Source organism: Charadrius vociferus, unplaced genomic scaffold, assembly GCF_000708025.1.
Source record: "Charadrius vociferus isolate BGI_N301 unplaced genomic scaffold, ASM70802v2 scaffold214, whole genome shotgun sequence".
Lineage (NCBI taxonomy): Eukaryota > Metazoa > Chordata > Aves > Charadriiformes > Charadriidae > Charadrius > Charadrius vociferus.
The window spans coordinates 4,385,292-4,409,905 of NW_009647955.1; the positions used below are offsets into that span (position 1 = coordinate 4,385,292).

At 38.1% G+C, this 24,614-nt stretch overlaps 1 protein-coding gene across 3 annotated transcripts in view; it reads left to right on the forward strand.

The window, feature by feature from the left end:
* The first annotated feature begins 336 nt into the window (after positions 1-336).
* DLG1 (discs, large homolog 1 (Drosophila)) overlaps positions 337-24,614 on the forward strand; it is a 93,386-nt gene continuing 69,108 nt past the window's right edge. For all 3 annotated transcript variants that reach the window (XM_009883378.1, XM_009883379.1, XM_009883380.1), the window contains exon 1: positions 337-561. In XM_009883378.1, the coding sequence (XP_009881680.1) occupies positions 337-561 (225 nt within the window). The remainder of the gene's footprint in view (positions 562-24,614) is intronic.

Consider the following 24,614-nt stretch of genomic DNA (forward strand, 5'->3'; position numbering starts at 1 on the left):
CCCAGTTTCTCTTAAATATCTGTTGTCAGCTAGGAAGAGAAAACAAGCTTTTGATCCTGTGGGTTCTGAAAAAGGAAAAATAAGAAAAACATTTGCTCGCTGTTTTTTTTTAATTGCTCAAGATTATGCTCATCATTATAATCACAGGTAGAGAAGGGAGGTAGGGGGTGGAAAAGCTTGGAAGAAAAATAGCATCAGCTATCAAGAATTTTGTTTTCTTGGTTTGTAAATGATGCTGCTGTAATTCTATCTGCATTTTTTTTTTTCTGCTCATTCACCACTCAGCAGCTGGTAGGGAAGTAAGACTGCCTGGCAACCACCTGCAGAGCTGCAGAGATGAATTACATTTTCGGAAATAACACACTCCTCTATTCTCGCGCCAATCGAGGCAACACTAGCTCAAGCCACAGTTCTGTAGGCCCAAAGCACAAGCAGTGGGCAAAGAAAGGCTCGACAGATGAGTTACGGAACGAGCCTTCCCGTTGGCAGCAGATAGTTGCATTTTTCACTCGGAGACATGGTTTCATTGACTGCATTTCTGTGGCTGCCAGCTCCACCCAGGTAATATGGCACTTGTTGAAATTATTGTGTCTGCATGTTTTCTTGTTATTTGCTAGTCAGAAGTAGAAATCTATTTATATATGCATGCTTTCATATAATCTCTGATTTATGAATAGCGTTTTCTGTCTGCTTTCATTCTTACATTTTACAGAGCTCTGTATGATTTTTAGCATTAAAGCATGAAAATGGAAAATGAGATCTGTTTTTTTTTTTTTTTTAAAGTTAATTTGCAAGTGGCGAGCCTCCAACAAGTTTAGATATGAGGTATTTTAATGAAATATTGAAAAATGTAGTTTGCATTCTACTGCCTGGCCCTGGAGGGGAATAACGTAGTTAAGAAATTCCAATTTCATAGCTGTAGTAAGATGTCAGTTCAAATAAAGACCACATATTTCCTGGTTAAGGAATTGTATTTAAAGGATTAAATAATTAAAAGTCTTAATTACATGTAGCACAACAAATTCTAGCCTGTAACGGTTTTCTCGGGTTTTTTTGGCTTCTAATAATCCATAAATAAGGTGAAGGAATACCTTCCTTACATACAGAATATACATTTCATAGTGCAGTCTGTAAGAAAAACATGACATTTTTCAATTCGACTGTCAGTCTGCTCTAAGTGATGTTTTTAGTAATCATTGGAAGTCAGGTAAAAGGAGGAAAGCTAAATTTCAAGTCTGTGGATTTTGGGGTGGGTTCGTAAGGTTGATACTGAGTGAAGTTTAAACTCACTGGCATTAGCAGATGACTATGTCTTTGAAGACTGCTGAAATGTTAGCATTGTTTAAGTATGTGATATTACATTTGTTTTGCTTCGCTAAATTCAGCTTTAATAAAGAATAATTGTTTTCTTGATGTTGCATAACCTGAAGTACTTCACAAACTTGTAAAAAAGGAAAAAAATATTACCCTCAGACAGTGTAATATTATTAAGATGTTTCATATCTGTTGCTAATTGTTTCAAAAATGATAAACTGGCACTTCCTCTGGAAATCTGCTTATTGTTGCCTGTTGTTTTGGCTTGTGAATTTAGAGTAAACAATGAATAGGAGATCTTAGAGGGGGATTTTAATTTTCTTTTTGCAAATGTACATGAATGTCGAAGAGGGATCCTGTAGTTTCTGTGGTGGGTCATTATACAACTCTAAGCAATGCATTAGGCAGATATAATAGCTTTTAAGTACTGTTAATTTTTTTTAAAGCCAAAATGTACAGTATTGGCCTTTTGAATAAATATTATCGTTGCTCTTATTTGTTTAATGCTTGAACAAGTAATATTGGAATGCATGAAACTTCCAGTTGGACTGACTAATCAGGACTAGAAATTGGCCGATAAATAATATATTGAATAGCCTCTGCTTTGAGTGTGGGTTGGACCAGACAGAGGTCCTGAGATCCCTTCAAGCCAAAACTGTGATTCAGTGAATATCCCAGTGTTTGTTCTATTTTTCTGCTATGAAAAAGATAGCTTACCTCTGTGAAAGCCTGCCAAATTTTTCTTGTAACTCTGACAGTTCTTCCATTAAAAAGAACTGCTTATACATGTTCATGGCCATAAGGAGGGGGGAAAAAAAAAACATAAAACATTTAGAAGTGGTTTTAAAAAAACTTAATGAGCATATTCAGAAGTAATGCGCTGAAAACATAAGAGCTTATTGAAGCCTCTTCCTCTGGAAAGACGCTGTACTATCCTCCTACCTTATCCACCCATTGCAGCTGTTCTAGCCTCAGGGAGGGAAAAAGACATTTAAAGATTGCTCATTGTGGTGCAATTTTGTTTTCCAGTTCTCTTCAGTTTTTGTTCTGTGATGTAGTATTCTGAAAATTCTTGACAACTTGGATTCGTTCATTTAAGATACATCCCCATCACTTGAATGTAATCACATTTGAGGAGTCCAAGTAAATAATTAGATATGATGTACTTCTCTAACCTTGTCTGTTGAAATTCTACTTGTGATGATGGGCTTTATATATTCTTATTGTTGTGATGTCATGATTTTTAGCATATACAAAATTAAACTGATATTGTTGAAGTACTGGCATCCTGCTTGCCTTGTGAATCTGTTACGTAGCACCCGTTTTTAGCTGTCCTGACTTTCTTGGATGGTGTGGAATGGTGATACTTGCTTAGTTCCCTTCGTTCCCAGTGACAGGGAAGCGACTCCTGGCGATTGGGCTGCACGCCCCTGTCCTCCTCTGGGGGCTGCAACAGGTCACCTTCTCCCCAGCTACGTCACAAGAGGACTTTTGCTAAAGAAGGGACTTTGGATTTTGGGGTAGGGTATTTTTTAAGTAGGGGGTCTTGCGCCCTACAGAAGCAAAGAAGAAGTTGGTGATGGATATGGTAGGACTGCTTTTTGCTGTGGTTATCGCTGGGCTTCTGCCCAAAAGAGTGCACGTCTGCACAAATGCATTGCGGCATGGAGGCTAGTCAGGAGTGAAAGGATGCTGTAAAAAGCCACAGCCCCCCTGAAGACTGGCAGTCCATTTTCAGACATTAAAGATGCCTTATTTACTAGTATTGCCCCTTTCTAATGTTATTGCAAGATTCAAATCACACAGCGCTCAGTGGAAAAAGGCAGCAGTGGAAACGGATGGTGTAAACAGACACAAACACAGCCAGTAAGTGGTCATTCTGACTCTCTGCTCGTGTCCTGCCCTAGCCAAGGTCTCCAGGGTGCTCTGCATGGAACTTGAGGTGGTTGTAGTGATTTGTAGACTTTGCATTACTTTAGTACCAAGGAGTTCAGGGATCAGACACTGCAGTCTGTCCGTAGAGCAGCAGTACTTCCCGCTGGGTTAACACCCGCTCCATTTGCGGTGGTGAGCTGCTGTAGAGGTAGCAGTGCCTTCCTGCCCCCCTAACCACACCGCGCTCCTTTATGGGTCTGGAGACGCTGATTTAACATGCTCAGACATTTGAGGCCTTTGTTTCTTCCTTCTGCATTCCCTGTTATGAGGAGTTAGTTACTTAATTAGAAGAATTAGGGAATTTGATTAGAAGTTGGTCTTTCAATTTTTGTCAGCAAACATTAATTTCTTTAATAAAAGCCAAATCTGTGGCATAAAATGGAAGATGAGGATAAAAGCAAACATGCAACAAATTGATACTGTCGCAGGGGTGAATTACTAAGCCATGAGCTTAGTAGTACATGGTTATGCAAATGAAAAATACTGGTTAGTTTGAAGTGCTGTCCTAACAAAAGGTATGCATATTGCGTCAACAGAGAGAACTGTATTCCGGGGCAGTTCTTTTCCCCCAAAGTCTTTCCAGAGCTCTGAGAAGCACCTGTTCCTCACAGGGAATGCAGCTCTCTTGTCTCAGAATACATTTTAACTCTCAGTAGTATTTGGCCCATGTTGTGCTACAAAGTCAGAAACTGGGATTTGTCTGAAACTCACATGGCATTGAACAGGTTCTAACAGCAGCACGTTTAGGCTATTCTTAGTATGTAATATAGTATGATATGCTTCTGGCATTTGATACTAAAAAGTTGTTTAGCTGTTTGACTATGCTGTGCTAATTTATACTTCTGGGTTTTAGGACACGTTTTAGGAAAGCGGGGGGAAGGGAGGAGGGTAAAAAAACTCCTCCTAACTCCACTTATACATTTCAAAGAAATTTACATTTCAGAGCTTATCAACTGCTTCTGTGAGTTGTTTGAGCCCTTGTCTTTGTTTCTCTTCCTTTTAAGATCTTGATAAAACTTTTACTGTATGTCACTACTCCTGGAATATTGCTTTCAAATTCATTGAAATATTATGAACATGGTTCTAGCATGTATGAAATGCTGTATGTAATCAGACAACAACATAGAGGTGTTGTAAGGTGCATTTAAAAGATATTGATTAAAAAAAACAAAACCACAAACCCCGGTCTCTACCCTAACCCCTTTTTTTTTTTGTTTATTGTACTTCTTGCAGTTCAGGAATTGCAAAAATTGGTTTCATACAGCAATATATATGGTCCTTCCGATAATTTTGGTATAGTTAAGTATTTAATTTTAGACATTCAGATCATAACGCGAAGGTACATGCTGAAAATATGTGAGATAGAAGATAAAATAGTTCTGATGTAGTATGTGGAGGCTTAATTAAATAAGCAGAAGTTGAAAAGAAAAAAAGGGGGGCCTTCATAGAAGACATGGAACTAAACCCGGCACTTGCAGCAGGAAGATACTGCAACTAAAAGTTCAGACAATTTGATAGCAGTTTAACTATTAATTATCTTGGCCATATCAGGATGTGTTACGGTGTTATGTTTTATGAACATTATTAAACTTTGGTGTGGATGTGTGACTGTTTTAGCAGCCCCTTGAGTCTACAAGTGAAACTGGGACTTCGTTATGCCAGGCATTGCATAACGTGAAGTTCTTTACTTGCAGGATTTATTTTATTCAATACATATTTATTTTTTTTTTTATTTAAAGAGGTGACAACAGTCAAGAAGAAAGGACCTACAGGAGTAACTGAAGGGAAGTTTATATGAGTACATAGAACAACTTTTGTCATTGTTAGATTTTTATTTTTTTTAATGCAGACTTTCCCTGAGTTTAAAATTTAATCACACATTGCCTGGAAATTGTTGCTGCTAATACTGTGATAAACACGTGAGAAAGCAGCTTTAAATAGTATTTGCTTTGGATTATTTTAAGTATAAAAAGGTACCTTCTGAAATTTAAACATGAGTTTTACTGTACTAAGTTTCCTTCTTATTATGGATTTTAACTAGGTAACAGCACATACTTGTAACAGAACGGATTTATTTTGCAAATTTTTGTTCTGCCACTGTTTGCATTTTCCATAAGAGGGCATTATAGCAGAGATAATGTTATGAATTTATTCTGTTAGAGGAATAGATTAATATGTGTTCTAATCAATAGACTAAGAGATAGGAAATTCTTGACAGTTTAAACTCAAGCCTCATGAGTGTCTCTGGAACCTTTGGTTCATTTTGTAAAGACTTCGTAACTGTATGGTGGAGGTGCGGAAACTTCTCAAGACTGTGAAGTTTGCTTGAAATTTTAAAAAGATATACAGTTTTAAAAGCATATTAAAATCAATAAATCTTAAGAATATGTATCGTGAGTCACGTAATGTCATGTAGATTGTGTTAGCATCATGCTGGTTCCCTGCTGTAGCCAATTGTCTCTCCTCTTAGGAATTCAGCCAGTTCGCCTGTGGAGTAATGGGGGTGTGCTGCTTCCTTCCCAAACCCATGTGTGTGAGTGTAATGTTGGCATGTGCAGTGCGTTACTTCAGTTAATCACTTGCAGCACAGCAGTGATGATAAGAACTGAACCGGTGTTCAGGCTACCTGCAGGCATTGCTTGCTGCCAGAGGGTTTTAGGTTCTACTTTCTCTCACCTGTTGTCTCACAGCTGTTGTTCTGTCTCATCCGGAGTTGAGAACAGAATTTCTTCATATTTCTGTTCCATTGTATCTCAAGAAAATTACTTTTTCCAGAATGAGTCAGAAACCTGGTAAGCAAAGGAGAAGGGGACGCAGAATGTTTTGCTTTTGGAGTACGACTGCTACTGCAGGGGCTTTCTGTCTCCGTTGCGCCCGGGACTCTGAACCTTCAGGCAAGGCAGGCGCTGGATCCCCTCTTAATCCATTGTCTTCAACTCCAACTAATAACTCGGGTGGACTAACAGGGTCTTGCTGTATGAAGCCAAGTGCATGGAAGCCAGTGAAAGAGGTAGGACTCTTTAGGTCTGTTATATAACTTTGCTAATTTATTTTATATTGTGATAGTTGCCCTCTCAGTTGAGGCTTGTATTGATTGACAAAGTGCTTTGAAAGTCAAATACAGGCCAGTCTGTCTTTCACCAGCTGTCAGCTTGCTAAACAGTTCTAGCACAGCTTCTGTGGTATAGCATTTCTGTTTTGCTGCCAAAGCTGCTGTATATGTTTCAGTTAATACAATTATTAAGTAAATGACTGTCTGACAGGAGCACTAGATCTAACGTGAACACAGTCTTCTTCCTGTTCTCCTATTTTCGTCTACAACATCAAGAGCACTGTCAATTATGGTTAAGGATGTGCAGGATGTTTCTTTTAGTTTGAAGAAGCTAATGCAACAGAAATGTCTTAGATGTTTTTAGAAAACATGACTTTGTCTTTTAGAATGATCTGCATCCATGTTTGAGGGCTGACATGATACCATGTCTGGTGCAACTTTAAGAGACTTTTAGTTTATACCCAGCTCAGAGTCTTGGTAAACTTTGTGTCCGAGTGTGTGTTCTGGAGCTGTTGTAAAATGCCAGATGTGTGTATCTGTAGATCCCTTTATAAAAGATGTCTTTGCAAGGCATATGAACTCTTTTTGACTTAAGTCTACCTGTTTGGGCTATGCATGTAACTTTTGCCATCACAGGGGCATGACAGTCTGAGCAAAGAACATGTCTTTCACTACTTTGCCTGGCAGTGAGTTCAAACTAATGTTTGACACATTATATAGGCTGGACAATATATGTTTGCTGAACTTCAAGCACAAGCATAGTGTGAAGCATTTCCAGTTCAGTTCATTTCTTTGTATTACTTTGGCAGATCCATAAAAGACAAAAATGTCAGGAAAACATCTGCCTCATCACGTAGTGCATCTCACACGCAATTGAAATGAAGTGCCTCATCCTTGTTTATTAGTATAACCACATCATTCACGCTTTGTTTATCATGGAAAGGCTCTGTTAACAGACAGGTCCCTGTGGATGCTTTCCTCTCTTGAAGAAGGATACTTCATTTCATGCTGTTTCTAATGTGCCTTCCCAAATTTCATTCAAGTGAAGATTGCATAGTTCTATATAAGATTTCATGTGTGCTTAAAGATTTCCCTAGTAAGAAGGCAATAGAAATCTTTCTAATCAGTTGGGACTGTTCCCGCAAGAGATGCTTTGCTAACCAAACGCTGTAATGAAATTCTAGCAGATAGAAGTCTAAAAGGGCACCATAGTTGCAGTGCTGGTCTCGGGGACATAGGCAACAACAACAATAGTATCAAATACATCAGTAAACTTTGAGAAGGATGTAACCACCCTGTCAGACACGCCGTGTTTAAGCCAGCACTTTCAGTCCCTCCATTTTAGTCCTTACAAAAGGGATAGGAGCATTCCTGTTTCACATCCAAGACTGATAACCTTATGCCATCTCTCAAGGAAAGCTCAGAAGACTGTACTAGAGGCCAAATTCAGCATTGAGACATGACTTATTGTTAACACTACCACCACCTAGCGAGTCTTCCCTAAATCCCGAACATACCTTTTGAGGACCTGCCTTTTCTGGTTTTACCCAAAGTAGCATTAGCAACAGTCACTTCAGTACCACTCAAAATTAATTAGGTCAATATTCTCTCTGAAAGTAGTCCATCATGACAAAAAATATATATAAAAAAATGTTTACTCTTTGATATACTGAGAAAGCTGCAGTATCTTTTAAACTGTACATTTGTTTACTTCGTATCATCACTGGCCACTTCAAGTGGTGACCTCTTGTTGTTGGCTTGAGTTTTTTCCAGGAACTGCTTGGACTCCAAGACAATAAGTCCAGTAGTGCTTCCTGACTCTCCTGAGCTGGTTCTCTGTACCCCGTTCACATTTTACAAATGTTAGCTATTTTTGGTAGAGAAGATGCTGAAGTTGTTAAAGTGATGTTCTAATCTCCACTTGACCTGTTTGGCTCATTCTTATATTCTGGTGGGTAGAAGCCACCTGTTCCACACTGATGTATGTTTAAGAAAACTATTACACATTTTTCTTCAGGATTGTAGGGTAAGAAGAGGCACTTGTTTCCATGGGCTATGATCCTCTTTTCTTGCCTTATTTTAAGGTTCTCTCATGTATCATGACCATATGGTGGTTTTATCCCCTAAAAAACTGTAAGGGATCCCAACATTTGTGCGGTTCTGTCGCTTGCTTTTTGAAAGCTCCCTTCCACGTACTAGGTTTTTGTGTACACACACACACACACACACACACGGCTTAATATCAAAAAAACACTCTGTCTGACTGTAGTCAATGTAGAGCGAGGACTCCCTTCTGTTTCTCTCATAATTTAAAAAAAATCTTTGCCACCAACCAAAGCACTACTGGGCTTGTTTTCCAGTTTGGTCCTCAGAGTATCTCTGCTGTTTATTGCTATTCCATGTGACTTTGGTCGTCAGTATTGAATTTCATCTTGCTGCCTGTAACCCACTTCTCTAATATATCAGGCTTGATCTGCAGCTTCTCTCTGTTGCGCATTTGCTGCACTTCCAATTTTTTTTGTGTTTAGCTGCACATTAGGAAGTAGGGGAGTTGACATGTTCTCCAGACAGATTACAGACATTTATTACTCATTTTGTGTCTCTTGTAAGCTGATCTTAGCATTTATGAATTTTCAGTCCTTTGCTCCATTAAACTGTTTCCAGTGCATATTCTAGTCCCTTGCAACAGTCTCTGTGAAATGACACATCTAAGCAATGATTTAAATAAAAACAGATCACCTTAGCCGTATTTTTCACAGAAAAGAAGAAAGGATCAGGACAAAATAGTTTAAATTTTATTTTGGCACTGGTAAAATAGAAATGCTTATTCATTTTTTTCATGTCACTGTAGTCAGTTTGAGAGAGTATTCTTTTTAAGTTACCATTGTTTTTTAAACTGTGTCTACGTATTATTGTTATTGGAGACTAGTATCTATGTAGTTCTGTCATTCTTCTAATATGAATTCAGATCTTTTATGGGATGCAGCTATAGTACAGGATTTTTCTTTGACCATGGAATTTTCAGTTTCTTCTGACAGCATTGTGTAGTATTTACTTGAAACTGCCATACCGTGGGAATGTTTTGGATGAGTATTCTAGCCTCTCCTCCTTTATTCTCTTTATCAGTGCAGCCTCACAGTGTGTATATTTGCTTATTTAAAGTTGTTTCTCTAGGACTGATGTCTGTAGAAGTTAGTTGAGCAACCTGTATTATGTGCCTCCCAGGTAATAGCTTTTAGTTTTCATAACAGGATAAGAAGCAGAGTAAAGATTGCTTGTGCTTCCGGTGTACAGTTCTACTTCAAAGCAAATTTAATTTAGTAAGTAAATTGTAGTTGTTTGTCTTAGATAACTAAGTCTATCTGACTACACCGTGTGATGTAGCAGGAGAGAGGGGAGTCAGGTTTCCCTTTAGAGAAGAGAGAGGGAACTCTGGATTCTGTCTGTGGTGTGTACAGTCTCCAGTCTGAAATCCTGGCCTGAAAAGGGATCCTGCTAAGTTGGGGGTGTTCAGAAAAGGGATTATAACTGTAGATTGTGTTCAGGAAGACCTGCTTTAAAATGAGAAACTTAAGAACATCTACTTAGTTCATCTGAAGGAAAGTCAGGAGATGATTCGGTCACAGACTATAAATATATGGGGATAGATTTCAGAAACCAGAAAGCTTGTGTGTTTAGTAGAAAAAGGCATCTGTATTCCAAGTTAGGGAACTAAAGCTAGACAAACTTAGATAGAAAACTCAATTTTAAAGAAGGGTATTAATATAAGAAGCATTCCAAAAGCTTAGTGGGCCAACATGTAATTGTCAAATCAGGGTAACAAATTAGTATTTCCTATGTAAAAAACATAATAACGAATAAAGTTTGTGCTTGAAAATGTCAAAATACATCACAGAATCTCTCATTCAACATCTAATATAATGACTTTAAACTGCTATTCAGAAGCTGTAAACTGCTGGAAAGCTGTTTGTATTTTTAAAAACTCTTTTATTACATCTCTTTACTACTGCTTTTAATTTTTATTTTAACTCTCTCGTTGTTACTCTTTTTTTGAAAGAGGAACACCATGGGGGAAAATTCTGCATACAGCTTTTTAGAATTTGAGCACATCAAGGCCCATTACAGAGCAGCACTTCAGTAGTTAAATGCTAAATCAAGTGGTATTCAATTTGACTGTGAAATACTACTGATCAAGATGGTGATAGTACAGACCTAAGACTATATTCCCAGCTAAGTGTCAAATGCCAAAGTAGATGCCTAGCTCAGAGAAGACAAAACAAAAAAACCAGCTAGGGCTGTCCCACCTTTGAGCTTGGAGTAGTTCCTACGACTCATTTTACTGTATTAAAAATAATAAGATTCAGCTGCCAATAAAAGAGAATTTAAATTAATGTGGTAAGAGGCACAGGTGATCAATAGGAGATGACATTTATTCAGGATTTCTTAAGGAACTTGTGTTTAATATGACTGAACTGTCTGTTGTGTTGTGTGTGACCTTTTTGCTTAAACTGTCTGGGTATTCCTCGAATAAAAATTGCAAAAAAAGGCTATACTATGCCCTTTTTAAAAGGAGCTAAGCTGTACTCTCTGAGACTACAGCTGATCGGGTCTGATTTCCTTATTGTACAAACTTTGAGAAATTCTTTATTAAAAAAGAATTAACAGGTAGATGGATAAACAGATATTTTGAAGAGAAGTCAGCTTGTCTTTGTAGAGAGGAAAATAAGAACTCACAGATCCTCCAGAGTTCTTTGAAAACAGAGAACATGTAGATAAAAATCTACACGGGAACATGTGGTCATCAGAAGGTCATTATAATTACAGAAGTCTTTGAAAATAATGGTTCTTGGATCAAAGGGTGTTAAAATTTATGGTGTCATGAGATAAAAGAGAAGGGTGTTTTGTAGATTTTCAACTGATTAAAACAGATCCCTTCAACTGCAACTGGATTGCCAGAAGGTCGTATTCATGAAGCGGGGGGGAGGGGGGCTATGCGGTTTATTTTTATTTTTACTTGCAGGTTAACTAAACTAGCTGCAGAGAATAGCAGACAAAAGTGAATGGGCACAAAAATAGCTGGTGACATTCATTGCACAGTAGCAAATGAGGAACAGAGTTAGAAGGATAACCCTGCAGGTGTGCACATAGTGGTATGTCACAAATGAAGTATTTCTAGTCCAGAAAGAGATTTTGGAGTTGTCACTGATAGTTCTCTGAAAATGTCACCCTAGTACTCTGCAGAAAACAGTAAATGATATGTGAGGTATTACTAAAGAAGTAGTAGAGAACAACACAGAACATGACATTGAGCATATTTATTTTGGGGTTCCGTTTGCCTTGCCTTAGAAGAGATGTAGCATAAATAAAAAGGAAAAGGGTAATAAAGTGTTAAGGGGAATAATCTAGTTTTCTATAGGGACAGTTAATTTTAAAATAAAAACAACAGAGACAATATGATAGACTGATAAAATAAAAAATGAAATTTAAAATATTCTCAATTAGAAATGATTTAATAGTTCTCTAATTCTAAATCTGTCGCACTGTCCTGTGAAACTTCTGCTAAAATTGTGAAGGTCACTGCCACAAAATGCTGTAGAGAAGATTCAAAAAGAGAATGATTTCAAAATGGAGTTAAATGGATTTGCAGAGGGCAGGTGGCAGGTAGTGTTACAGACAGTGGTTCAGGAAGAGCTTGACTGTCAGGTTCTGAGGGTTTTCTGGGAAAATTACTGGGCATATGTCTAACTCCTACTTTTGCCCATCCATCAGTTTTTGCTGTTAGTAAGGTTCTTCACCAGTTGGGCCTTTGCTCTCATCCAGTAGGGCAGTTTTTACTGTCTGGGGTTTTTTAACGGAGAGGGACATGAACTGTTAGAATAATTTATCTGTCTGCAGTTCATTGTGTTATTTGATGTTTCTGAATAAGTTACACTGGGGAAAATCCCCTAGATAAATCTCTAGAGGATGTTATGAAGCTTGGTGATAATGCAAGTTAAATGTAGGGAATCATATTTCAGTTTGTGTGCCTTTGTGTGTCACTTGGCGATCATGATCATCTGAGCTAGAAAACACCAAGTCTCCTAAGAAAATGCCATCTGATGGATTCATCCCGAGTGATCCATCAGTCCATGAGACGATCAGAGTGGCAGGAATTAATCTTGAAATGTATCTGGGAAGGTCTAGTGGGTAGATTAATAGTTCCAGAGAATATGATTAAGGAAAGAAGTAACAGGTGAATTCCCTACTGTTGTGCTTAGGCATGTCTAAATTAGAAATATTCTCATTGTGTCTTGCTATGCCTTATTCTAAAGACAGTAGATATATTGCTCTGCATCCTACAGAATCATAGAATCTTCTTGTGTTTTAATGTAATTGGGAAACTGCAGGAGTGCTGGCAGTTTGCGTTTTCTTTGCTGTTAATTTTTATACCATACGTTATTACTGTCACCTACTTTCTTGTAATGAAGGACTTGGAAAATTTATTTTGACAGCTGCTAATTTGGGTTTGAGCCTCAGTAACCAGCATAAAAGGCATGCTTTGTTTTCTGGTTCTTGAAATGTTAAGCAATTAAGTAGTTATCTATTTATAGCATTATAGCATAATTTGGTTTTACATATCCATTCGTCCACTTTCTTCTTTGGTAGTTCTCAGTGTTAATTTGTCATTTGCTTCAGCACAGTTTCTTTACCTGCTTATTTTTACCTATGTTGCACTGCTCAAGCTTTATCAATTTTTATCTTTCAACTTCAGCAACCATAATCAGATGAAGTAGAACATACTGTAGAATATCATTTTATACTTACGTTTTTGCTTGCTGGGAAAAAAACCCAAACTGAGATGTCTGTCAAGCTGGTGCCCCGCTTTGAGCACCATCCAGAGCGGAGGGTTAGGGGAGAGTACAACCCCAGGACAGATAGCTGTGATGTTTCCTCTGAGGGCTTTCAGAGCTTGCTGCCTGTTCCAGTTTAGGGATTCCGAGAGCTGGAGATGGCTTGTGTGCTTGATAAGCCTGAATCCACGAATTTTCATGGACTTGGCCGGCCTTCTCGTAGTGGCAAGGATTCAACAGTGAAAGAACAGCTTCTGCTTGTTTGTAGCCTAATGAGGGGAGCAGAGTCGGGGTTACAGCACCTGTTGTGCATTTTGTGCAAAGATTTGTAATGCACAGCAGTCTTGGAAGCAGAATTCAGGTTATTTTTAAAGGAAATACCCTCCTCTTGGACTGAAGAGTCAGACTCCTGTTCTGTTTGTTGGCCCTGTTTGGTTTTAGTTCATTTCCTCACCGGGGCACGGGGGGATGAGGCCATGGGGGTGGTCTGCACAAGGAGCCACCTGGGCACTGGCCTGAGGAGCGGAGAATTTGGAACCTCACCTGTCAAAGTCAGCGTGAAGCACAGAACTTCACCCATGGCCTGACCGCTGTTATAAAAGTGTGGCTAAAGGTACATTTAGCTCAGCCTCCTGTTATTCTGAGGATGTAAGAACGAAGAAAGTCTTTTTTGAGTAATTATGGTGGGGAGGCAAATAAATGCAGGCCATGAACTCCCTTCTTTTTTTCTTAAACTGTTGAGTATCCAGAGGTTTTATTGATGCCTATTAGCTTCTCAGTGTTTAAGGGCTTGAATCTTTAGTAGAATTGTGCTCTGCAGTGTTGTTGAAATTATAAAACAAACCTGAAAATTTTCTTTAAATAGTTTGTAATCTTGAGGGTCTGATGAGTCCTGTTTTGCTTTTGCTGAGTTGTAAATTCAGAAGTCAGAACCCTTGTCTTAGCCCTTTCTACAGACTTTTTTGTAATGAAGAATTTCAAATAATTGTATCCTAAAGACTTCAAACATTTTGTTGTCGATTAGGCACTTTAATTATCTAAAGTAAATGGAAATTGGCAGAAATGATGATGTAAACAAATATCTTCTCAAAATTAGACAGAAAAAAGGAATTGAAGTCGTAACTCAAGAAAAGCTTAGATTTTTTTCATGTATTTTAAAGCATTCTGAGAAACTTAAGCTACTTTTTGTAATATTTATTGATACTCACTTTTTTCAGGTCAGTACAGTTAATATTTCTTTTTATCCAGAGTAAATGAGGCAGAGATGTGCCACACAAACTGTGGCTGATAGATGTTTTGAGCAGTGTAATACCAACACAAAATGCTGGCTTTATGTGACCCCAGGTTTTCCCTGGCACTGATACAGAACAGCAGATCTTGCACTTTAGGTTTGTCTTCTGCAGAGCCGTGTGGTTGTGACTGCAGTGTCATCTAACCAGAGGAGGTTTATCATCTGGTCTGAGGGCTGAACCTCGTCTTCCAGCTCCTGAGCAGGTCAGTCCTCATTGGAAAGTGCAGGGAATGGTTTAAATGGCTTCTGCACTTATTTTGGATACAGGAGGGTTTCATTAGCTCTATCTTAGTGCCAGCTGTAGCTGACTTGGCCTAGTTCCAGTTCATGAGAAGGATAGGCTGGTTTTGTGTGGAACCCAGAATGACTGGCTCAGGTTTCCCCGCTCTACCCGAGGGGTTCAGCAACTAGTTCTAGCTAGTATGGATGTACTGTAGTTGTGTGTGTTCAGCATTGGTAAAAATAAATTGATCAAATCTGACTTGTGTTTCTATGGTGTAATTAACTTGAAATCCGGATAAAATGCTTATGGATAATTAGAGACCATATGTCAGATTATCTGTAAACCTTGTTTTTAAAAACACTGACTTCGGTCAACACTGTAAAATTAAAATTATACATAAATGTTGTTTTTCCATTGCAAGGTTACATAAGGCTATATTCTGTACTAAGTTGTACTGAAAAGTGCTAGAATCTTTAGAAACCTTTAGCAAACAGCATTGTAAGGAAAAAAACCCCAATCTTCATTTACTTGTGGAGTGAAAGTTCGCTCAAGTAATGTTAGGCGTTAAACCTGTTATAACTTTGATAGTATTTTAATTTGCTGACAACAGTGAGTGTTTGACAATGCATAAAAGATGCCTATTTTGCTGAAATGTTTCAGGGCTCCTATGACTCATTCTACAGCCTGGATGTGTTGTGTAATGGTACTTATTTTGAGATTGTATTATAACTGCATGTTGTCATGGAAGCGAGTGAGGAGCTTCCAGTGTTTCCATGGTGTAAGAATGAATAAAATCAGATGAGGCACCTAGCTAGTAATGCATGGTAAAGACTTTTTAGCCTTAGCTCTGAGCAATGAAAAGGCGCAAAGTATCTGGATAGCAATATAAAGCTATCAGAACTGTAGTGAAAGTAATAGTGTATATTTGGGAAGAATTCAGCACATGTAAAGAAAGATAAAATGCTATTGCTACTTGTGTGTGAAGCCTTTTGTAAATGAAGTAAGGGGTAGCTTTAGTGTAAAGCCACTTTATGTGTAAATCAGGTCGTTATTTTTCCAAAATCTTCTGAAACTTACATCCTGAAAAAGCGAATGGATTTTAATTAATGCGTTGCTATAGATAGCTCTTCTTGTGTGGTTTTCTGTTTGCTGTTCATTAATGTGAGGCAAATGGCTTTCTGCTCATGCTCAGTGTTTTAGGGCAAATTTGTTTGTAAAGAGATTTTTGGACAGGTAATAACAGATTGCTCACAGAACAATGCAATCATCAATAAAATAATAAATACTTGTCTTAAAATGGAAAACTCTAGCATGGATTCACTGACTTTCTTCCGATTGCTTCATTACTCCTTAAGTACTTTGAGGGTAGTGGGGTGCTATATAAGTAAGTGAACCTGAGTGTTTCTTATTCTAAAGAAAAAAAGGATCATGCTTTAGGTAAGACGAGATTAATGTGCATAATTTTAATATTTCATGAAAAATACTTCTTAGATTTACTCAATTAAAAAAAAATCCCCAACAAAAAAAGTTTTGGAGCAGACGAGTGGATAGTTTTGAGAGGTAACTGATGTGTTTCTAGTATTGAGAGTGATCACTTCCTACTATGAGAGCTAGACAGATGTGGGTCATCTTTGCTCTCCTGGCTTGAGGTGAATGAATTTTAAGAATGAACTATAAAGAACAAAATAAGCATCAGGAGGATTTAATTATTCCCTGAATAATTTAGGAATGATTGGCAATTATGTGTTCCAGGAGCTTGTAAGACGCATGTAAACAGTAACCAACTTTTGTTGTATTCTGATTTAGTAGTGTTCTCAGGAGTGAACAGTCTGTCACATCTCAGTTTCCTACCCCAATATACCCTGTCTGCCATGAATTTCAAAAACTAAAATATTGGCACCTCGAGCTGCCATTGTTTTTCTATAATAAAGTCTTAGAAGACATTTTCTCCTTGCCTGGTCTCTTTCTGATGCTGAAACTCTGCTTGGGCTTCTTGATGGACTTTTCATCATTATAATGAAAGCTGCTATTCTTAAGGCTGATGTTATTTAAATGAAGCTTTCTAGGCCTTGCTTTAAGCTGCAAATTAAATGCATTAAATTCATTCTCAATAGCACTTACAAACCTAAATGAGGAGCCTTGTAGTTCTATTTTGAGCTTAGAGTGCTGGGTTGCACTGAGGGAATACAGATGACTAACCTGCTGCATAGGGTTTAGAGCCGGACATTGGTTTAGTATTTGAAAAACAGAAGTCACAAATCACATTTACTAAACCCAGTATTAACTTTGTGTACATTTTGTATATTATGAATTTGGCATATGACTGAGTGTCAGCCATTTAAGCAATCCCTGAGAGATTAGGCAGGACAAATTAGTTTGAGCTAAGTACATCTTTCTGAATGCCAAACGTAAGTAGTGGACAGTGGTGGTCTCCTTTGTATGAAACATTGTCTGTGATGTTAAGTCAAGTCTATAAGGGTCCATTTTTAGTTTCTGACAGAGAGAGGAGAGGTTGGTTTCTGAGATTGTTGTTCGTACTTGCATGAGGTTCTTAACCTGAAAGTTTTACTCTGCAAACAACCAGTGGATACTGTGTGAGAGCGCTGATGATAGTTTGTGGTTCCCGGTTACTCATTTCTGCTTTGGGGGTGTCCATTTGTCTCCTACACAAAACTCTACTTTCACTACACAGTAGAACTTCCTCCCACAAACTGCTGGACAGTCTGTCTTATCCTGTATTATTACTTATGGTTGTAGCATTCTCTTTTTTTTTTTTTTTTTTCCTCCTCCTTTCTGCCCTAAAAATTGCTTACTAGGCCTCAGCAAGTAGGAGTCTTTCTGTCACTGCCTTTGCTGCTTTACTTCTGCTTGGGTAATCATGGTGCAAATTGTTCCTCACTGGATTGTTTTTGTAGATGAAGACTGCAATAAAGTATTGACAGTAAATAAATAGCTTATTTGTCTCTAAATTAGTTCAGATCATGATCTGTGATTTTACTAATACTCTGCTGTCACCGTTTTTTCCCTTCCAAAGCTATTTATTTATGTTTTAAGTTCAGAGTTTTAAGTTCATTTGAGTTCAATGTAAAATGCTGTGGGGTTTGAGGAGGAAACTAGGTTAGAGAATCAATTTGTTGACTGAGTTAAAAAAAAACCAACAACAAACCACCAGATAACCCCTATAGTTTATTCATATCTAGCATGCTAGCTCTGTGTCTTTAAAATAGGGTGCTCACATAGATATGATTTTCAAAAGCCATGGTTTACTCTGGAAAAATGAGATCTACAGTAAAGTTGCAGGCATTCAGATTAGCCCTTTTAATCTACAAGGGCTGGGTACATAAACCTTTTTGTTACTGGGATCCAAAAAAGCTTTCATATTTGTTACAGTACTTACCTGAACTGATGTTACAGCTCTGAGATGGCTTGTCTGTCCTCAAAATCTCTTAATAAAACTAGTTTGTACTGACCTACCCATCTTGATGTAGACACACCCCGACAGGCTTCAGGCTCACCTTCTTTGTTTCTGTGCTTTCTGTCCAAACTATCCTTGGAGAGACTTGGGTAGCATCCAGATGGAGGTCTAGGTATTTTCATTCCTTCATCCTTAGAAGACAATGGGAATCGGCCTTTGCTCCATCATGGTGGGGAACAGGGAGAGCCCTTGAAGGGGTAAGGGAGTGTCAGAAACCCAAATCTAAAGCCAAAAGTTCTTCCTCCTTGTACCAGTGCAGAACGATAGGCAGGCTTAATTGTAACCACCCGTGGGTTGAGGTCATCATAATTAAGCTTACAATTTATGCTAGCCAGTGTCTATTAAGGTTTTGTTTGTGGTAAATCAATTTATTGTTGAAAAACAGCATGGAGTATGCTGACTTGGATAGGAAAATCTGAATAACAACTCCACCCCTGTGACTTGTATGGGATACAAATGCAGTCACAAAGTTTTAAGCATGAGTAGTTAGAAAGCTGAAAAAGTGTGTGCATTTTAAATAATTTGGTTTTTAGCCACTGTGCATGAAATAGTCAGATATGGTGTCCATATCAAAACTGGAGAGGTACTGTACTAACACGCTGAGCAAGTTTTGCAGGTGAGTTTGAGTTCATCAGATGGGAAGTGCATTTTTAAAGCAAAGTAACAGTCTGTTGATGAGAGAACCTTGCTCACATGGAAGAAGTAACAAACCTGTAGAGAGGGAAAATCTTGAGTCATACTTGTATTCATAGTATTCTCTCTTTTGGTGGTTCTGCTTCCCGTCCTCTGTATTCAGTGTACCCTCTAGACTAGCTTATCGACAATGGCAGTACTCATGCCTGGGTAGAAGTGAGTCTTGTGTCTTTACAATTCTCAAAATTCAGATACATGCAGCATATTAGCATGTCTCCTTGTGTTATGTGCTGTTGTGATACATGAACATTGTTTGGAATTTCAAGTCAATACTCAAATGATTGCTTATGTTCAGGTAGTTCCACACAGTGTGGAACAAAACAAAAGAGCTTTAGCTCTTTTGAAACTGGGTAATTTTTGATTTCTGTGAAACTTTGTTTTGGCAGTAGGGAAATACTTGTGGTATGTTTTATTTCCAGATTCTCTTGATGCTACATTTTGTTTAAAGTCCTGGAGAAATACACTCAGGAAAAATATGCTTGTCTTAAATATATTGCTTAACAGCTCAAGTCACTGACTGTGGTGTTAAGGACCTGCCCGGGCCATAGGATGACGCTGACTTAGGGAGGAATACGTCAGAGATGGGAGGCATCAACGTTAATGCTAGCTGTGTGCTGAGATTTAGATGCTCTGGGCAGCATACAGCTAATACGGATAAGAATGGATGGCAGTTGTGCTTTGGTCTTATCACCACTAGACCCCACCAAAAAGCCTATATATCCCTGAAGGTGTGTTTAGATGAGTAGTGACTCTTGTGATTTTGAGGAAGATGGATGCAAAGTTCTTAAAATAGCAGGCTTCACTAGTGAAGGGTCCTGTGGCATTCTAGAATGTAGTTCAGAGAAAAGATATAAAACTACACTGCCAGACCTTAAATTATATATCTCTAGAAAGAAAATATGCCATTTGTCTTTGGCTTTGTCACTTTGTATTGAATCAAAATAGTTTCTTCCTACCACTTTTAAAGTTTTGTTTGCTTTGGAAGATATTTTATTTCCTGCTTTCAAGAAGAGGTAATGACTTGACTGATGAAAACAAGCCCATATTCATATTAACAGAAGTTGCTGATTTCGTGGTATCTGCTTGAAGGCAATGGAAGGGGTGAAATACAAAATTATTTTGGGAGGATTCTCCCAGCTATTAGAATTGCTTTTTGAAGTCATGAAAATTGGTTATTGAAGCTTTAAAAAAGACCTTTGCAGTAAACGTTCTGGTCAAATATTAGTACTATTTTCCCTTTCCATGGGTATTGTTGTTATCCAGCTATTGAGTGGGTGTTATAGAATGTAGAAGAAAATGATTCTTGAAAAAATGCTACTTGTAAAAATATTACTGGCACTTTAACAGATCACTGCAAAGAAGTATGTGCTGTACATTCAAAGTAGTAATTTAAAAGAACGAAATATTGATGATTCAGCTTTGTGTTAACAACAAATTTTTCAGAGTTTGTATGTAATATGGAAGCACAACCTGATCTTGAACCCGTTCTGGTTATGAAAAATCACTTAGTGCTCATTATTAGAGTGGAGCAGTTCATGCTAGTAATTAATACAGTCTGCAGAGAACACTTGCAAGTTCAGGCTTTCTGCAGTCAAAAGACGATGTGCCAAACCTGTGCAGGTTTAGTTGCATAACTGCATTTCTTTGCTTTGAATGATGCATGTGTCCCCACTGCTTCCCCAGGGCTCTTTTGTCCTACCAGTGTGACTCCAAGGGAGGCTCTACCTTACCTCACACATGTGAATGTAATTTGGCAGGATGATCCCCGTGACTCCCAAATACCTGATTAATCCCTTAATATCATTCTTCTTGCCTTCTCTACCTTTTTTTCCCTTGTTTTTATTTTCTGTGGTCTGTTTTCATTTTGTTTACACCACAGTTGTTCTAGATACACCTTACTATGCTTTGATTATATATTCCTTTCCTTCTCTTCCCATGTTTTCTGACCAAGATGCTATATTCACTTTCATACTTGCATAACACCAAATTTCAATGTGGCATAAGCTTTTTTCACTGGAGATAGCCCGGGCACACCGTGCAGCCCTGGAGGAGTTAGGTATTCTGCCTGTGTACCTTCTGTTCCTTGGCTGTGTTTTGGTGCTTGGAGTATTGCTCTTGAAACTACAAGTGCCTTCAAGTTTTTATTTTCTTTTAATTATTGGTATCTTACTGATATTATCTCAGGGATCAAAGGCATGAGGACTTCCAGAAAAAAAACTTGTTACCACTTATCTGCTACATAATCTTCATTCCTGTGCTACTGAAGTCAGCACGTCTTAAAGGACACTGGAGAGATGTGAATTCCTTTGCCTCGTCTTTTGCCTTGTCTTCCAGACAACTGGGTTTCCAAGAACATGGTATCCAGCATCTCCTCCCCTTGCCCTCACTTTATCACTTTGAGTGCTTTAAAGCTGATTCTCTTTTTAATCAAGAGGCTGTGTGGTCTACGTGTTTTCAATGAAGTTGATACCTCCAGGAATAAGACGTTCCTTTTGAATCTGGATCACATTTTTTGGGACTTAATATGTATGCAAGAGAGAAGCCTTTTATACTCAAAACTTCTCACTTTTTCCATGTTGGTAATTAGACAATGTCATGCTGGGTAGAAAATAGAGTACTGATATGCAAGTAAAATGGGTGGTATGAATGCAGCCTGCTAAACATCTCTGGAAAAAAATGTTTATTTGTGGTCTACAAAAGCAGCCATTTGGCACACTGTTGCCAAAGGGGATACTGATACAGAGGCTTCTACGCAAGACAGCCTCTGTCTGCGTAATCCCTGCAGGCTGGGGAACGTGCCTCAGAGTTGCTCAGTATTAATGTGTTTGTGGACATTTCTCAAAGGAGAAAAAGTTGTGATGTGCTGGTTTTGAACTGCTTACCTATATGCACATTGACAACATGCTTATCTTCCTCTCTGCCTTTGCTCTTCAATAACAAAATCTAGATATTCTTGAGGTGTCTAGAACAGAACAACCCAGGTGCATCTGCCCATATGTATTAGTGAGGCACAATTCTCCAGCTCCTGATACTTCAAAGGCAAAAGACATGCCTACCACACACATGCGCAAGTCTGCGAATGTTTGTATGACCAACACATTCCCAGCTTCCTGTCACTGGCCAGAAACCTTTCTGTCTCTACGTTTATAAATATTGCATTAACGATGCGTTATGCAGTTCTTGATTACATCCATTCTGGGTAGATGAGACATGGCAGCCCTTGGTGATTAGAGGAACATCTGTCAGTTCCTATTTATCTCTTAATATCCATGCTATAAATAACTGGAAATGTTTGTACGTAGGTCTGTATTTCTAGGTTTTTATTCGGCATGTAAAAATTACGCTGACTCATACATTTAAATATTCAGATTTGCTGTAGGAAAGTGTACAGTGGGAGGGAGAATGACCATGTTTTAATGCTATGAACTGACGAACTCTCTCCATTTTATCCAAATACAGTACAGCTGACCTAATCAAGCTTTATTTCTTAGGGGCTGGTGTCCTTCATTCTTATCATACCCAGGGCCAGATACTCAGATTCGCAGCATGTTCCTAGAACAGACCCATGGGGCAAGAGACAGATGGTGTGTGCTGTTGCTGGTCCAGAGCTGTACAAATGCTGGTTGTGTGTCCGCTGTCGAGAAGACTGCATGACCGTTGACTTGAGCCTGCTTCTTCCTTCTGTGAGGCTAGGAACATAGGTGTAGCTGGTGATTTTCACGTAGACTCTGGGAAATTAACTTTTGATCATTACCTCTTTTTAGAATGATTGGCTGGTAAAGTTAAATATTCAACAGCATGATTCAATCAAACTACCTCCTCATCGTGTGCTTTTTTTTTTGAGGGGGTGTGGTGTAGTTTTTTTGGAGGTTTTTTGTTTTTGAATGTTGGGGTAAAAATATAGGATAGAGATAGTGCATCCATGGCATTAAAACCTGAATGAATAAAATAAAAACTCGGGTTCATTTAAATGTCTTAATTATTTGGTTTTTTAGCTTTTAATCTTAACACCGTGCACCTTAAAATTGTGGTCTCACAGTGCTGCTGTATTTCATGGAAATGCAACTCTTACTAAAACAAAGTAATTCTTGTTATGGTCTGAACATAATGATTTTCTTTGATGGAAGTTTAGTGTTCAATTCTTGTACAGAATATCTGCCTATTCACTATTAACATACTTTTCATCATAAGCGTCTTTAAATTCATTAGTTTTCAGCCCCCATAAAGTGTTAAGAAAAGTAGAGGAATTGGTATATTTCAAATATTTGTAGATGTAAAACCTTGAAGTTTTGAGGAGGTAAAATGGAACAGTTTAGGAATGGTAGGAGCTTATGGAAGAAAGAAAATAACCTTTTGTAGCTTCTTTGTAATAAAGTCAGATGATTTTTGCCATCTATTCAATAATTTGTGCATTGCATTGATTATTTATGCCCAGCAAATTGACTGTTGTGTGGTGGTTCAATGGTGCTCTTTAAATAGAGTGAGAGAGTACACAACATGCAGTACTAGCTAAAACAGCATTCAGTGTTTCTTATTATGACCATAATCTAGAAAAAAATTGTATTTTGAACTTTCTCAGGAAGCAATATTTTCGTTTATTTTCCCTCTGTTATTTTTGGCAAAAAGGACTGTTTATGTTGCTAGTTTCATGACTACTCACTGTCAGGACTACAAATACTGTGGTGCTGCAGATGATGGGGAAATGGGAACGCTCAAGCTCACTGATTTAACAAGGAGCCCAAGAATGGAAATACATCAAAATCTTCATATGCAGCCAAAGCAGCCTTTCCGGCAGCAGCAGCGGCCACTGAGCATTCATACATCTTTTAGTTCATCCACCTTGCCTGTGTCTTCCAAAAACAGAGGAAAATTTATAAACCTACGGGACAGTGTAAAAAAGAGTCCTACAAAAAGCACAGCAAAAGTAAAAGCTGCTAGTGGTTGGGTGTCTGATGGCTCATGTTCTAATTGTTCTTTAGAAAAGGTATGTATTGCACTAGGTATTTATAAATGCGCGGTTTTGGTGCAAACTGTAGAAAGTATGTCACACTTCCTCTTTCTGTAATTTTATCTCTGCTGTTTCTGGAGACTTAATGTTACTTAATTTTGTTTTGTAGTGTTTTGACTTTTAGTATTTGACAAATAGCAGCATTATGGAATTTGCTGGTTTAGTTGATCTGCTTCAGGATGTATATGGTGCTTTGATAATTTCAGGTTCGTTGGTATTTCCTCACAGAAGGTGTTATTGTGTGTGTTGGTTTAACATGAGAAAATGTGTGTGCTCTTCCTTTTCACAACATCTGGACCTGGTGTTAGATTTGGAGGCACTCCTTTTAATTGATCTTTTAAAGGTGGTATTACCTTAGCTTTCTTAAAATACCACTTAAATTATTATTTTTGTTTAGAAATATTAGAAAGTCTATCCTTACACTTTAAAAAAGAATTACATGAGATTCATTGTACTGTTGTAACAGAATGGCTTTTCATTGTAGGTGTTAGCCCATTTATTTAGGCTGACAGTGTTAAAGGGAGTTACTGCTCAAGTCATCCATTCCTATATGTAATGGTCTATTGTACTTGTGTGCTATAGTTCAGTTTGGCTTGTAAGAGTCGGTGATATTAAACCATCAGCACAAAGGGAAGATACAGTGACAGTGCTAATAGCTTATGACACTGGAACCTGAAAGAATTAAAGTACTTTGAACAATTGTCAGTTTTAAAATAATAAGGATAAAAATTGGAACTGGTTGGGAGGGTTCTTGAAGCGTTTGGGAAGGAGTAGCCCAGAAACAGAAGGCAGT